General features: G+C 53.2%; 5 protein-coding genes across 5 annotated transcripts; 4 read left to right on the forward strand and 1 right to left on the reverse strand.

Annotated features, from left to right (window-relative positions):
* Window positions 1–587: 587 nt before the first annotated feature.
* On the reverse strand, window positions 588–2341 carry STL1-0 (Sugar transporter STL1; the record flags this gene model as incomplete). Its single annotated transcript, XM_037315585.1, has 3 exons — window positions 588–1764; window positions 1831–2002; window positions 2131–2341. The coding sequence occupies 3 exons, from the start codon at window positions 2339–2341 to the stop codon at window positions 588–590; spliced, it is 1560 nt and encodes a 519-aa protein (XP_037185286.1).
* A 4287-nt stretch (window positions 2342–6628) lies between these two features.
* On the forward strand, window positions 6629–8352 carry CGCA056_v000325 (Baeyer-Villiger monooxygenase; the record flags this gene model as incomplete). Its single annotated transcript, XM_037315586.1, has 2 exons — window positions 6629–7282; window positions 7348–8352. The coding sequence occupies 2 exons, from the start codon at window positions 6629–6631 to the stop codon at window positions 8350–8352; spliced, it is 1659 nt and encodes a 552-aa protein (XP_037185287.1).
* An 846-nt stretch (window positions 8353–9198) lies between these two features.
* Window positions 9199–10611, forward strand: CGCA056_v000326 (putative epoxide hydrolase; the record flags this gene model as incomplete). The annotated part of the gene is made up of 3 exons (XM_037315587.1): window positions 9199–9438; window positions 9528–10385; window positions 10447–10611. The coding sequence occupies 3 exons, from the start codon at window positions 9199–9201 to the stop codon at window positions 10609–10611; spliced, it is 1263 nt and encodes a 420-aa protein (XP_037185284.1).
* A 986-nt stretch (window positions 10612–11597) lies between these two features.
* On the forward strand, window positions 11598–12113 carry CGCA056_v000327 (uncharacterized protein; the record flags this gene model as incomplete). Its single annotated transcript, XM_037315588.1, has 3 exons — window positions 11598–11633; window positions 11678–11881; window positions 11922–12113. 3 exons carry the CDS (start codon window positions 11598–11600, stop codon window positions 12111–12113), a joined length of 432 nt encoding a protein of 143 aa, XP_037185285.1.
* A 1053-nt stretch (window positions 12114–13166) lies between these two features.
* Window positions 13167–14615, forward strand: HET-E1-6 (Vegetative incompatibility protein HET-E-1; the record flags this gene model as incomplete). Its single annotated transcript, XM_037315589.1, has 3 exons — window positions 13167–13362; window positions 13590–14542; window positions 14589–14615. The coding sequence occupies 3 exons, from the start codon at window positions 13167–13169 to the stop codon at window positions 14613–14615; spliced, it is 1176 nt and encodes a 391-aa protein (XP_037185288.1).
* Between the last annotated feature and the right edge of the window lie 1413 nt (window positions 14616–16028).

A 16028-nucleotide genomic window follows, 5' to 3' on the forward strand; every position in this document is an offset into this window, starting at 1 on the left:
AGAGGGGGCAGAATGGGACGATATACTGATGCCACTTAGTGGGCACCTCAACCTTCTCAGCTGTAAGGCAGCTTTTGATCTCAGGGGCTCTCTGGAGAAGTAAAGCTTGGATCTCCTTGTTCTGTGGCTGAAGTGAGAAGCCTGTAGCAGTATGGCGGACCTCAACTAGGTCTTGCGGCTGTAAGTTAAGCTCTTTTGTTACCACCATCTTAACTGAGTGAGGGGCTAGGGTTCTGGAGGTAGGGATGTGTTCTGCCGGGAGCCGAACTAGTAGGCGGAGGTCCTGGGTCTGCTTAGGCTGGCGTGTGCGGCTGGTGGCCCGCCGGCCTGCTGCTGGGTTCAACCTGGGGCTGGAGCTGGGGCTGGGGCTGGGGCCGCTAGCGGTAGAGCTACTAGCTGCCTGGGCATACGTTTTTCCCCTGCCGGGGCCAGGGGTGGGTCCAGAGATTTCTGCGGTTGCAAACCAAGGCAGAGTATAGCCACAGGAAAAGTAGTCAATAGAGCATAGGAAAAATAGGCGGTCTCTTAAATAAGGCACTTCCTGGACACAGTCCCTGACAGCCACCGCTGAACCAATCCAATTGCCTCTAAGCTACCTCCAACATCTCAACTATGCCTTTCTGGTTCGACCCTGGGACCGCTAAGCCAGCCGCATCCTTCGGGTCGCCTGAAAGGGAACTTCTGCGCAATCCACCAGTCGCAGCCACCTTCGAGATTTCCCGTCCGTTCTGAACAGGGTCGCCCCCCTGGGTAAACAAAAGATCGACGTCTTCCAGACGGAGATTGCTCGTCTCCGGATAGAAGAAGTAGAAGATGGGCACAAACGAAAGGTTCGTGGCCATAAAGATCAAATATGCCTTCCACTGCAAGCGGTTGATGATGACTGGCGTTATCATGACGACGGTGAAGTTCCACAGCCAGTTGGAGCTAACTCCTAACGCCGTTCCACGTGCCCGAGCCTCCAGAGGAAGGATCTCGGGTACGTAGACCCACGGCACGCAGTTGACGCTCATGCCGAAGATGAGCATATACAGAAAGAAAAAGGCAATGGAGGCCGTGGCAAAGACATGTCCGTTGGGGCGTTCGGCTTGCGATAGCAGGGCGGCGACTAAGAGCATACAGATGCTCAGGCCCAAGCAGCCGCTGATCATGGTCTTCCGGCGGCCCATCCGGTCGAGGGCTAGAGACGGAAGAATGGAGCCGAACATGAACATCATGTTGATGCAGCCCCCGAGGATCTGAGCTGTACGGGTCGTTGTGCCGACGTTCTGGACGAGAACCGAAGGGATGTAATACACAACTAGATTGATGCCGCCGGCTTGGTTCATGAACTGAATGCCCCACGCCAGCAGCACGCGGTACCCAGTCCGCACTTCATCGTTCCTGAAGATACTAAAGAGAGACTTCGACGTGTTTCCAGCTCCCTTGTATCCGATAGCTTGAATAATTGCAGTTCGCTCGCGAATAATATGATCATTCGTAGGTTGCATGTTGTAAATCTTGCAAAGCACATCCACAGCCTCAGCCTCGCGACCATGGTTAAAGAGCCAGTGTGGCGACTCGGGTAGGGCGAACATGAGCACGATGACCACCAAGGCGAACACCATCTGAAAGGCAATCGGCAGACGCCAAGCGATAGCACCGCCGATGAACGACATGCCGAAGTCGAACCAGTAGGCGATCACGATGCCCACGCCTACAAACAGGACCTCCGCCGACACCAGCCGTCCGCGGGTCGTGTGATCGCAGAGTTCGGCTTGATACCTGTGGTCATTCGCACGTCAGTCGAGCTTTCACTCCGCGTCTCAGCTGGATCCATCTGCAACTTACATTGGAACCGTGGATGTTTTGATACCTGTGCCAAGGCCGGTGATGACTCTTCCAATGATGAGATGCGGCACGTGGAACGCGGTCGTCTGCAGCGTGGCACCGATGACGACGAGGCCCATGGCCATCCAGATGGCTCTGCGGCGGCCCAGGATGTCGCCGAAGAAGAAGTTCACTGGAGACAAACATGTAAGCGTGGGCTCTACTGCCATTAGGTGCTGGCGCTTCAAATAGACCATCCGTGAGGCGTAGGTGGACAAAAGAGTGATCGAGGCACGGGAGTTGAGGACAAGGTCCACGTACACACGCAGCCACCGAGACATCCCAAGTTGTAACACGATACAATGAAGCCTGTCAAGGTGTCCGAGGGGTGGTCGAATTGGCGGAGCCAGTCGTCGTTGTGCAAGATGCCTCCGAAAACGCCCTGGTCGTATCCGAAGAGGACGAATGCAATCAAGCAACAGACCGTGACGCCGGCTTGGACGCTTTTACCGCGTCCTAACGTGAAGAACATTCTTTCTCGTTTCCAGTGAGTGAAAGGTGATGTATGGAGATTGCAGAGGTCGTTGCAAAGGCCGAGGCACCTGGTAAAAAAATAAAAATAAAGTTTGATTGTGTGAAAGTTCAACACTTCGGGGGCTTGGCTGAAGTTATACGTTTAGGAAAAATGTGATGGTCTGCTGTTGTTCAGGGCCGGTGCAAAAGCACATCATAAGTCTAGCTTGTCCAGAGCGCTCAACTGTACTTGAGATGAGTCCTTTCACATCCCTCTATTCTTGGCATGGGTCCAGGAACCGATGTTCCCAGCAACTGTCCCCCAACTCTCGCCCCAGGCGGCATTCTTCTCCACGCTCGTCACCGTGCTGTGGAGGCGGGGTAGACACTAGATAGATCAGATTGTGTGGGGTAAGAACGAGCCTACACTAGTACTTAGTTCGAGGGGGATGGGATATCACGAAACAAGATGACTGTGTTCACTGGGGGGACTCTTGCTTGGGACTGCGCTTGTATCGACTTGACGTTCTGCGGCCGGCGCATGCGCTTGCACTTGCGTCCATCGGGACAATGCCTGCGGGGAGCAGGGGTTGACACATGGTGTCAGTGCGCATGACGGCCTCGAGGGCACGAGGGTTAGGATAGCTGCTTCGGGCATTGTTGGTACAGACTAACGGGTGATACAAAAGGCTAGCCAATGAGAGGGCAGAGGTCTCTCCGGTCAACGCCATATCATGGCTCTCACTGCTACATCTATTACTTCAATATACCATGCATTTTCACCCATGCTCGTTGAGACCCTATTTAGCTAGTCAGTTGCATCGCCCATTAACCTGTACCAACGCTGATCAGTGTTGGTACGACACACTTGCAACCCAGATTAATACGACCAGCTGTACCTATGGCTAGCCAAATTAATCGCGAGTGTGCCGTACCAACAGGCGTGTAATTATAGTCTGTAAGTTAACAACTGCAAGTTAACAATGCCTTCCGACCCCTTGGGCAAGTACACCCGCTACATCTTACGCGTGAAGTCGGTCGTCTGTTGCTCGCTCTGATTGGTACCACGTTGAGTGAAAAAGGTGGTCTTCTGTCAGACAACCAGGTACATTGATCAGTGTTCGAGTTTCCACAGTACTCGAAGATCCCTGGCCCTTTCAGACGTTTTCCACCCCGTTCTTCTTTCAATCGTCGCAAGCTGCCTCAGGATGGCCATCTTCTCTGCTGGAAAGTCATCCATGTCTGGATCCAGCTCGGCAGGCTGCTCATCGTGACGTGGAAGACCAGCTGGGCCCGTTGTTGCGTGGGAGAGGTTTGAGCTTGGCTCGTCATCGAAGTAACCCGCCAGGCTACGTTGCCTGTGCCGTAACCTGTCTGCGGAGTGAGCGAGATCATGTTTGCGGCCGGGACGCAATTTCAAGCCCCCAAACACCCGCCCCGCAATGTACAATGGCTGAAGCTGGTTGACCCAGTTGGGGCTGGAGACATCTCGTGAGCAATTCAGGGCCCTGGGGTTCTCTGTGCTTTAACTTACTGTGATTCGTTACTTATGCTGAGGCCAACAAGCTGCCGTGCGTGCCATACGGGATCGAGCTACGGCGACAAGGCATGAGTTAGAGACTTGTAATAACAGGCTGTTATGTTGGTCCCATCTCAAGTGGGGATCCCTCCGAAACGGCTTTCGTGAGGAATCAGCAGGAGCGGGCTGCTCACCACGTCTTGGTCTCTGACGTCCAGGCTGGGCTGCAACAAGCCAGTTTGCAGAAGCAGGATACATCCCGCGTGGTGGAATGTGTGTCCGCAAACTTCGCCAAGCGTAAGCAGAGACCTGACCAGCGGCTACGCAGGAGAACAGTATTCAGTGGGATGCTTTCTTACTAGGAGAAGACGTTGCAAAAACGACAGTGGGGAAGGGATTCGACCTTGTTGGGCCTGCCGACATGAGGGGAAGCGCATCCTTGGGACGGTAGCTCAGCCACGCCTGAAGCTCATTCCATAGATCGTTGACGATGGGCGCCACCTCTGGCGAGGATAACGTCGCATTTTGCAACATTGGACCGGCGACGTTGACAATCTTGGCAAAGATCAAGATGGCGAGGTTGCAGTAGTCGTCAAGATCGTTCTTGGCCGCGACGGAAGCGACTGACTCATCCTGAACCCAGAAATTCGTGGGAATAAGGGTGGACTGTTCCATAATGAACGCGGCCCAGACATCTGGCCTATGCGGTTAGCAACAGAGCACGTACGAATCTCCGAGGCAGGGGGCAGGGGGCAGGGAAGAGGGGGGGGGTTGCGTGAAGTACCGATCCTCGCAAAGGCCCAGAAGCAGGTTTTGACGATGCCTTCGCTATCGCCATTCCAATTGCGCATTCTGAGAAGGCCCGCACAGCCCTGGAGAAACTCGTCAGCTAAACGTCCCCCACGGCGTCTCGGTTTGCGCGCAAACGAACTCGCAGGTGCCGCCTCCATTCGGGAACTCCAGAGGCCATCATCTCGTATACGCAAAGCAACGTGCACGTCGCCAGGATGGACGGATCTGCGACGGTGGGATCATGCCTCAAGAGAAACTGTATTGTCTCCTGGTATAGGTTCAGGGTCAGCTGGCTTGACCCGCCCTTCGCGTTGTCGAGTTGGCGAGAGGCCAAGGCCATGGCGGCGGAAGAGAAAGCCATCGACTTCATCATCTTGTGGATTCCCTTGACGGTGAAGTGCATTTCAGAATCGGTCGTGTTACACCATGTCCCTGTCTCCCGTAGGTAATAAGAAATAAGCCTGGCGCGCAGCGCATCCGAGACCGAAGGCGGCGGATCGGGTAGCGGCGACGCATCTCGAGAAACGGCCTGGCCGAGAGAAAAAGGGGGTATGAAAGCGCCGGCTAACCCAGGATGGGACGTCGATGCCGCCAGGCGGCCATCTGTATTCAATGGAGGCGTAACGCACTGAAATAGGGGGTACAGTTGTTCGCAGTCGTCGAGGCAAGCCGTCTGCGCGGCGATCTCAGGATGCCCGGTTGGACTGTCGACGGGCGATTCGTCAAGGATATGGTTGGCTAGGCCGCAACGGGCATGGGAGCTCGTGGGCTCTCTAGTCGAGGCCGCGGACTCCTCTCCGCCCGTCTCGTCAACGACTTGCTGCGGGGTTGTCACGTCCGGATCTCCTTGGAAGAGAAGGTCGTTATCGGCAACTCCTTGCTGCAGCCGCGGGTCAGTCTTTCAAAGAAACCATGTTGGCGGTGCGTTCCTTGGGAGGAGCCTTACCACGGCGGAGCCTTGGAAAACATGTTCACCTCGCGGGGGCCGCCCAGAACGCAACTGCGTCTCGATGGAGGTCAGGGTCGCGACGTCTGTGTCGGAGAGATGGAGCATGCGAGAGGGATGAAATGATATCTTCAGACCCCACTCGCAGGCAAGGCTTCTGCGTTCGCAGTTGAGACATGCCGGTCGCTTGCCATCGCCTAGTTGCTCCGAAATGTTATCACCGGCAAGTCGAAGCACATTCGACGGGCGGGGGCAGGGGGGCACTGGGGTTATGCAACGCACATTTCCTCTTTCTATTGCGGCAGGGCAGACTTTGTCTCCATGTCAGACGAGTGTGATACCGACGAGACTATTGAGAGCCAGGCAGGGAACAAACGGCAGTTGGACTTACCATCCGAAGCGAGATCTAGTTCGCGGGGGCATATTGTGGGTTGTAGTTGTAATCAACTTGCGCGGCGGCGCCTACGTTTGCTGTGACGGCAGTGATGTGACACGAGACTCTTGACAGCGGTGAAATGAGAGTGTCTTCCAAAGTCGAATTTCCATCGAGATTGGTGTGGCCTTCGCCTGCTTTTGGGTCTCGTCTGCTCGGGACGTCTCGCCCGGCGCGAGCGCTTGCACATGCCCAGATCGGTACAACGCAAGCGCTCGCGCGCAGGCCGTTCCGTTTCGCCTGCGGAGAACATCCCACCATGTAATTATGCTCTCCCTCATCACCAACAGCAACAAGAGAAACGCACTCAGCAGGCTCAAATCTGGAGCTGCCAACCGCCCTCATCCGCGGCAAAACAGCCAAAGATGGACCGGTCAGGAGGAGCTGGCACACGACATCCGAAGAACGAGGCTGAATCGCATCGAAGACAATCCCACGCTCTACCGCCGCTCAATGATAAAAAGATGGACACGGACGGGCCATGCCTATGCCTACGCCCATGCCCATGCCGTTAACCAGACACAACACGTAAGGGAGTTAATGGTTCCTGACTAACCTTTCGTTTCCCCGACTCTCCCCCAACTGGTCGTTTAACTTGCGAACAAGATTCATAAAAATGTCCACCGGCAAGGAAGTCATCATCATCGGCGGGGGTGTGTCAGGGCTGGGCATGGCCATCCAGCTGAAGCGCCTCCTCGGCCACGACAACTTCACGCTGTACGAGAAGTCGGACAACATTGGCGGAACCTGGTGGCACAACAGGTACCCTGCCTGCGCCTGCGACATCCCAAGCCACTTCTACTCCTACAGCTTCGCTTTGAAGCCGGACTGGACGACGACGTACCCGGGACGCGACGAGCTCCACGCCTACTTCTTCTCCGTGGCCGAGAAGTTCAATATCCTGCCTCACTGTCGCTTCAACGTCATGTGTACGAGCCTCACCTGGGACGAGGACCGGGCCATCTGGATCTGCGACTTCAAGAGCACCATCACGGGTGAGACCTTCACCCGCGAAGCTCCGGTCGTGGTCAGCGCTATCGGAACGCTGGACAGACCCTACGTGCCCGAGATTGCAGGGAGCGAATCGTTTGAGGGCGAAGTCTTCCACAGCGCCAGATGGAACCACGACGTCAACTTCAAGAACAAGAATGTGATTGTCCTTGGAAACGGGGCTTCTGCAACCCAGTTCGTCCCCGAGCTGGTCAAGGACGTCGGACCCAGCGGCAGCGTCACCCAGCTGGTGAAGAGCGCGCACTGGTGGACGGAGCGGGTGAGCAGCGTCACTTGCCGGCCAATGCCGGCAATCTCGAACGTGCGTGCTGACGAGAATCCCAGGGAAACCCAAAGTACTCGGAAACGTTCAAGGCCGTCATGAAGTACGTCCCGCTCGCTGCGCGCGTGTATCGTGTCTACCTGGCCTGGGAGCTGGAGAAGGTCTTTTTCTCCTTTCTCATGACGCCCGCCGGCGCCCGCATGAGGCAGAAGATCCGCGACGCCACGTACGAGTACATCGAGAAGGCTGCGCCCGCGGAGTACCGCGACATCCTCAAGCCCAACTACGAGCCCGGCTGCAAGCGACGGGTCAACACGGCGACGTACCTTGCCGCCCTGCACTCTCCCAAGATGCACCTGGCCAAGGACTCGGTGGTCAAGCTTCACCCTCGCCACGTCGAGACTGCCAGCGGTAAACGTTACCCCGCGGACGTTGTTGTCTTCGCGACCGGCTTCCTGACTCAGAAATGGCTGTACCCGCTGGAGATCCGGGGCATTGGGGGTCGCGAGATCCACGACGTGTGGGACGGTGCCGGGGGCGCGGAGGCATACAAGGGCACCCTTGTGACCGGCTTCCCCAACTTCTTCATCCTGTATGGGCCAAACGCGGCCACCGGACAGCACTCGGTTATCTTCCACTCCGAGTGCCAGATCAACTTTTCGTGCCGTCTCCTGCGACCTGTCCTCCGGAAACGCTCGCCGGTCGACTCCATTATGCCCATGCTCGAGGCGCAGAGGCGCGATCTTCAGTGGGTTCATGGCAAGGTCCAAGGACTCGTGTTCAACAGCGGTTGCCAGAGCTGGTGGATGGACCCCGTCACGAAGAAGAACACCTTCATCTACCCGGACCCCATGTACAAGTACTGGCTCAGGACCATCTTCCCCCGCTGGTCCGACTTTCGGATCAAGGGACCCGCCGGCGATCAGCAACAAAGTTCGGGTATGGGCAAGGTTCTGGCTGCGTTCGTGGGCTTGGGGGCTGCTTTTGCCATCTACAGCGCTGCTGTTGACTGGAAGCCGGTGGTCCAGTACGCGGCCCTGATCAGCTCTCGGCTCAAGTTGGAGTAACCGATAATGAACTGGTTACAGAAGTGATGTATGTAGCAGAGATTGGTCAATACAGCCGTTGAATTGATGCTTTCATCCAGGAGTCACCTGTACTGATGTGTTATAATTCGCAAATCAAACTTGGAAATGGATTGAGTTGATTGACAAGGTTGCTGCGGTGACGATGTCCAGAATAAACACAACTATACCATGCAGACATGGGCAGACATGAGAAGGCAGGAAAACCAGCCACGTCAACATTTTCCGCTTCTCTGAAGAATTGACCACTATCACAAATGATGGCAAAGGAGCACCCACCTCCCGACACTGGTAATGGTGCAGTGCTGCAGGAGAGTCAGAGGATCAAAGAGGGCAGCTGGAAGCGTCGATTTCTTCCCCGAGGCAGGGTGTGGTAAAATACGCTTCATTCACTTTCTTAGCGCCAGTAGCAAGTTATTTTAAGGCTAACCGCAAAATTAATACCCCAGACAGCCTCAGACAGCGATGGTCGTGTACGATTGAGGCCAGGCCTTACCGTTAAAGTGCAAACGCAAGCGCCGCTAGGGGCGGCCCACAAAGTCCCTGACGGCAAGTGGACCTCGATTTTCACTTATGGTTGCTCCAGCCTTGGGATGGATGAAAAGATGGACGGTGAGGGCATTACATCATCTTGAATATGTCTCTAAATATTGTGGTTACAAAACCTTGGCACACTGCAGTTGGAATGACGAGCTGCAAGATTCAAACGTCTCGTCAGTCCTTTGCTCCTCGGACTTAAGGTTGTCGACAGAAACAACCCTTTGCCAAACCTACTAATTAGTGATCACGCGCCGGAAGACCCTCCCTCCCTCGCCTCCTCCTTTCGACATGAGCCCGTTCATTTTTCATGGCTTGACGGGAGATCTCAAGGTCAACCGCCCTCAAAAGATCAAGATCGGAATCGAGAACGACTTCCTGTCTGTCACCAAACAAAAGCTGGGTCTGGCGCGGTACCCAGAAGAGCAGATCGACTTTGGACCCCAGGACTGGAGCCAAGGAGCCAAAGTATCGGCAGTGAAGGAGCTCGCCGAATACTGGCAAAATACGTACGATTGGAGCGCGCAAGAGGTGAGACGTTGCAGTCAACCACGCCGCATGAACAAACACTATCTCTTGTCTTCAGCGAAACAGTACTGACTACCTCATCCCGGCCATAGGAACTTCTCAATGCCATATTCAACCACTACCTCGTCAAGGTCGATGTCCCAGGCTATGGCAGTCTCGTTCTTCACTTCGCCCATACAGCGTCTTCAAGGCCTGGCGCCATACCTTTGCTCTTCTCCCACGGCTGGCCGGGCTCGTTTGTAGAAGCCGCCCGTGTGGTCCGGGAGCTTACGGAGCCCAGCGGCCCGGGCCAGCAGGCCTTTCATCTCGTCGCCCCGTCGATCCCCGGCTTCGGCTTCTCCCCGGCCCCCTCCGTGTCCGGGGTGGGGCCCGAGATCGTCGCGCGGGCCTACAAGATACTCATGACGGACGTGCTGGGCTACAAGTGGTTCGTCACGCAAGGAGGCGATTTCGGCTCGTTCATCACCCGGTCCATCGCGCTGCAGTATCCCGCCGTCGTCAGGGCACAGCACCTGAACATGTTCCCCGTCCCGCCGCCAAAACCCTTCTCGGCGCCCAGGGCCTATCTCCGGTGGTGCCTCTCCAGGTTTTTTTACACCCCCTTCGAGCACGAGGCGCTGAGGGTGAGACGGAATTTCGAGGTCGACCAGAGCGGTTATCTGGAGCAGCAGAAGACTCGGCCACAGACTCTCGGGTTTGCGCTGGGGGATTCCCCTCTCGGCCTGCTCGCTTGGTTTGTGGAGAAGTTTCACGACTGGGGCGACGTTGAGGAGGCGTTTACCAACGACACCATCATCACCCTCGTCATGATGCACTGGATCCAAGGCGCCACTCCCGGATTGAGGTTCTATCGCGAGGCGTTCGGTTCCCGTCGCGAGGCCGAGAAGACATTCGAGGCGTACGTCGCCTGTCCCACTGGCGTCAGCATGTACGCCAAAGAACAGCTCCACGTAAGTCGGCGCCACATCTGCCCAGAGCTTTCACGTGCTAGGGGGCTTACAGTAAATTCAGTGTCCAAAGGATTGGGCTCAGCAGGCCGCAAATGTGCAGTTCTGGAAGGAATATGAGAGGGGTGGTCACTTTTCGTCCCTGGAATGTCCAGATAACTTCATCAAGGACATCAGGGAGTTTTTCTGCTCCAAGAGTGTCAAGGATTCTATCAGGGAAGTTCGGTAGTTTAGCGTTGATACCGGGCAGGGAAGTAACTGTAATGACTCCTTAGAAGTAATCACGTTTAGTGATGTGCTTTGAATTATCCACCCGTCTTTTCACTATCGTCGGAACTCTATTAGAGGGCTGGTGGCAGCGTATTAACAGGTACATCATAAGTCTGCTGTGTTACGCACTAATAGAAAGGAAACCATTAGGCTAACAGTCCCCATAAGAAGCTACTTCTACTGCTACTTTCTGCGAAGGGCTGGTTCAAAGCTTATTTGATTGCAGGACCTTCTATTAGTATTTGTTTCAATTAAGAAGCAGGAGGGAAGATCTCCCTAGTTGCGTTAAGGCTCTACTGCTAGCATAGTATACCATGCAATAGAACCACCTAATATATAGATAGTCTTGAGGGAAACACTTATGAGTTATCTACATCTTAACAGCACTTTCTAAGAGCAATAATTGTAGTAATACGCACTACATGTCCCAAAGGATACAATCGTTGCAGTCACTCACATTTCTGAGGAACCAAGTGTTAGCCCTGTGCGTCGTTCTGGTTTCATTGAGAACACAGGTAATATTCTGGGCTTTCTCGCTCCTTAGACCTTCTCAGAAAACTCCAGGCCATATCCCATATATCATCTCTTGACGCCGCAGTGCTGATAAGCTCTGTGTAAGACTCCATGAAGTAATAAATGCCAAGGACATTGTGGATTGAAACTTTGCTCTCGAAATGCTAAGCAGAACCCATCTCAGACCACGAGCAGCAAATATCTCTGTGAGATTCTGTCACAATTTAGGCTGGGCCCATGAAAAATTTATAAGCCGCTGTCTACGCCGTGATCTTCGGTCTCTCTTCTGTCCTCGTCGCCATCAACAGTCTAAACAACAACGTTCGCTGCCCTTTTAACAAAACACACTCTTTACGAAGACCCTTCTTCACCACACTCTTTATACAAAATGCAGTTCCACATGTCTGCTCTCTTCCTTGGCCGACTTCCCCCATGCCCGTTGCCGAGGTCTTTGTGGCTATTCAAGAGGTTCCCCGCGACGCCGCTGTCTCGGCCTTCGCTCCCCAGTGCAGCCCGATTCCGTCGAGACCAGGGATCTCGCCCTGATCACAGGCCTCGAGGCCCCATCCACCGGCCAAATCAAGCGCTTCAAGTTCAAGATCCACGTCGTCAACGCCGCCGCCCGGGTCCTAGGCATCATCATCATCGACCACACCATCAACCTGCTGCCCGGCAGCCACGAGAGCATCGCGGCCAACTTTGACAAGCTCACCAACGTCCGCACCAACGGCCCAGTTATCGCTACCCACTTCGAAGGCGGCGCAGAACGCCGTCTTCGACTTTGCGACGAGCATGGTTTCTGGTGTCTTTGATCTCACCCTCATTGCGGCTGGTGTCGCTACCGGTATTGCCTCGTCTAGTGGTATTCACCTTGGCGGCACCGTTGTTGCGAAGACACTGCATGTCTTCAATGAGAACAATGCCAAGATTGGTTCAATCAACCTTTGAGCTAACAGCTTTAGTGTGTATGATAGTATTATGAAGTGAATGAGTTAGGATGGTATTTCGCCCCGGGTTGAGGTTTTTTCCAAATCTGTTCTGGTTTCAGCCAACACGGTTCTTTTCCTCCTGCCTTTACGAACACGAAAAGAGTAATGACGTTGAGTCTTTATGAGTCTTTATGTTTCAAGTACAAATTTAGGTTACAAATCAGAATAGAAATGAATTGATGGCACATCTAAAATAAAGCAAGATAATTTTGTGAAGTGCGAATGCTAGATAGGGCCTTGACACAAAGATGATCTTCTGCGTCTGCGCGGCTCAAGTTGCTAGGCAGTCGATCACTTCTAATAGACGATATTGGAATGGAAATAATTATTATACTTTTAGCGACGACAACCGCGATAAATTCAATAACAATAGCGATAACGACAACGATGACGACGGTAAGGTACAGTATAGACGTAGGAAAAGTGGTCGCTCTCACGCAGGAAAATCAAAAGAGTTCATACAAAGGTTGTCCAAGATGATTGGCTTGGAGAGAACAAGCATCATTCGTTGCCAACCTAAGTACAGCATATATCAGTGCAAACCTAAGTCGTACAACAGCCAATAGTGTCGCTCACGTGTGATCAAATCACCAACCGCACAAGCAGGGGTAGTCGGATCAGGCTGCAGGAGACGTCCAGGGATGCCAAGAAACGTGTCGATTCGCGAGCAGCAGTTTAGACCCCATCTGCTGACTGAATTTCGTCCGCCATCTTCATCCATCATACACATCTAGCCCCTCATGTGGGCTCTTCCATCCGTCTACCACTTATCCATGAGTCTACATCCTTTCACGCCGACACACGACTCGGTGGCATCATCTCCTCCCTTTTGAAAGCTTTTTGGCGCTGAGTGTCGAAATACAATACACCAACGCAGTGGTGACCATCTCTGATCGACATCTGGAATAAGGCTACATCAGACAACAGCGCGACCAGGCAGAAGGCTGCCCCCAGTACAGCTCCCTCCTCTTGACTCGACGTTCGTGATCAGTTCATAAAATACTGCAGCGCAATGCCCAGCCAGGGTGGTACACGAAAGCGTCGACGCCTGACGATGAACTCCGAAGCTCACGATAACAGAACAACGCAAGTTCAAACGGATGTGAACAACATCGGCGCAGGTGCCCAGCACAACAACGTTGGAGCAGGCAATCAGAACAATAATACGGGCTTGGGTACTCAATACAATGCGAATAGCATGAACTTTGGTACGAAACCCGTCGCATATGTTATGATTGTCTCAGGTCCTGCATCTTGGGCGGGACTGCTTACATTCATCTCCCTACATGCATATTTGTGTTTCCGCGACCGCGTCTGCTCCTGTTGTAGAGAACGTAATATGGCGCCCTCTTCGTCAACCGTTCGAAGAAGGCGCATCTCTCCCAAACCACATGTCGGTTACAATGCAAAGTCAGTACACTGATATGGCAAATAGTCAACAACGAGAAAGACAACTTTCTTGCCGATTTGGGTGTCACCGACCCTCGCGACGACAAGATGCGCATCGAGCGTACCAAAGGCAACCTCCTGAAAGATTCATACCGCTGGATCCTTGAACACGACGACTTTTGTCGATGGCGAGCCGAAAAACGTCTGTTGTGGGTCAAAGGCAGTCCCGGCAAGGGAAAGACGATGCTTTTGTGCGGCATTATCGACGAGCTGATTGTGATGGGTCACCAGTCGACCTTCTTCTTCTTTTGTCAAGCAACAGACGCACGACTCAATACCGCGACACTCGTCCTCCGCGGTTTGCTTTATCATATACTCGATCAGAACCCCGTTCTCCTAAAACTTCTCCGCGGAAAGTATGACAACGCAGGAGCTGGAAAGCGGCTTTTCGAGGACGTCAACAGCTGGGATGTCTTGTGTAGAATGATGCTATCAGCTGTTAGTCATTCGACGCTACATGACGTCGTCCTGGTCATTGACGCCCTTGACGAATGTACCTCGGGGCTTGACCATCTCATCAGCTTCATTATCGACTTACCAGCGCACGTAAAAGTTATTGCGTCAAGTCGTCATGAGTTGAGGATGGACAGGGCACTAGCCGCCGCTCTGCAGGACACGAAGTTTTATCTGTCCCTGGAGCTAAACGAGGACATCATCGCAGCAGCAGTAAACTGCTACATAAGTCACAAAGTGGACAAGTTGGCAAGTCTAAAAGATCTTGAGCACGAGACGAAGGCCGAGATTCGCGAATATCTTGCTAGCAAAGCAAATAACACGTTTTTATGGGTTTCTTTGGTCTACGAGCAGTTAGCAGACAACCGAGTCGCTGAAAGGCATATCAAGAAAAAGCTGTACGAATTCCCTCAAGGACTAGACTCGTTGTACAGACGCATTCTTGATACGATCCTGGACTCTCTAGACGCACAAGAGTGTAGACAGGTATTGGCAACCATGTCGATCGTATCTCGTCCTCTTCACTTAGCAGAGCTGGCCCGCCTCCTCGACCATGTAGAGTTCTTGACAGAAATAGTGGAAGAGTGCAGATCGCTCTTGACCATACGAGGAGAAATGGTTTACTTCATACACCAGTCGGCAAAAGACTTTCTACTTGGGCAGGCAAGCAAAATCCTGCCTTTGGGAATTGGGCATGGGCACAATCTCATTTTATCAAAGCTTCTGGGTACTATGTCAGACACCTTGCGACGGAATATTTATAACATCGAGAAACATGGAATTCCGCTCGAAGAGTTGCGTGTTCCAACTCCAGATCCACTCTCTTCAGCCCAATATGCATGTATATATTGGGCTGACCATTTCAAAACCGACGTTGGACAATCTCAATTTGAGGAAGTTTACGCGTTCTTTTGTCAGCATTTCCTTCATTGGCTCGAAGCATTGAGTCTGCCGCGGAGTTCAAACGAGGGTATACTGTCCGTTTCCAAAATCCAACAGATCATTGAGGTTAGCTAGTGGTGACAGCATCCTTATTCTGCCTGACTAATCGCTCATAGGCCTCAGAAGAACCTTCGGAAGGAAAGCTCCTTGTCCGAGATGCAGTACGGTTCGTCCGGTATTTCAGGGTCGCCATTGAAGTCGACCCGATGCAGGTTTACCTCTCGGCGCTTGTTTTTAGTCCAAGCACAAGCATCATTGGAGGACTTTTCCAAGCTGAAGGGCCAAATTGGCCTCTGAAGCCTGCAGTAGCCGAAGACTGGAGTCTATGCATCCAGACTTTTGAAGGGCACCGAGATTGGGTCAAATCAGTGGCTTTCTCTTCTGATCAGTCCATGCTGGCCTCTTCATCTCGAGATGGTGCCGTCAAGCTGTGGAACACGGTGACGGGTCATTGTGTACGAACACTGAGCACATGCAACGATACCATTCTTGTGGCCATTTCATCCACCGGAACTTTGGTCGCAGCAGTCACAAGATATTGGGACTCTTCCATTGGAGTGTGGAACATAATGACTGGCCATTGCGTGCAAAGGATGACCAATCCCAGGGGTAAAGCTCTTGCGCTTACGTTTTTACCTGATGGACATACACTTGCGAACTCAACCTCCAACAGCATTCAGCTATGGGACACGAGAAATGGTCAATGCATGCACATATTTGAGGTCGGTGACGTCCTTTCAGCGGCTTTCTCGGGAGATGGATGTTTGGCTGCTCTGGCTCTTGGGACCCCCGACAAACCCGTGGAGGTTCGGCAGACGACAACAGGTTTCTGTGTCACAACTATTGACCATTACTCGGCAAGATTGGTAGCAATCTCGCACGAAGGATCTTACGTTGCGTCCATTTGCTCAGAGAAAGTGAAAATGAGCAATATCACGACCGGTCATCGTTCTGTCCTGCTGAAAAACAAGACGCTCTCATCGACGCAAGCTATCGCGATTTCACGCAAAGGCGACCAGGTCGCTCTTAG

The sequence above is a fragment of the Colletotrichum aenigma genome (genome assembly GCF_013390185.1).
Source record: "Colletotrichum aenigma strain Cg56 chromosome Unknown KSG_Cg56_contig01, whole genome shotgun sequence".
Classification (NCBI taxonomy): Eukaryota; Fungi; Ascomycota; class Sordariomycetes; order Glomerellales; family Glomerellaceae; genus Colletotrichum; species Colletotrichum aenigma.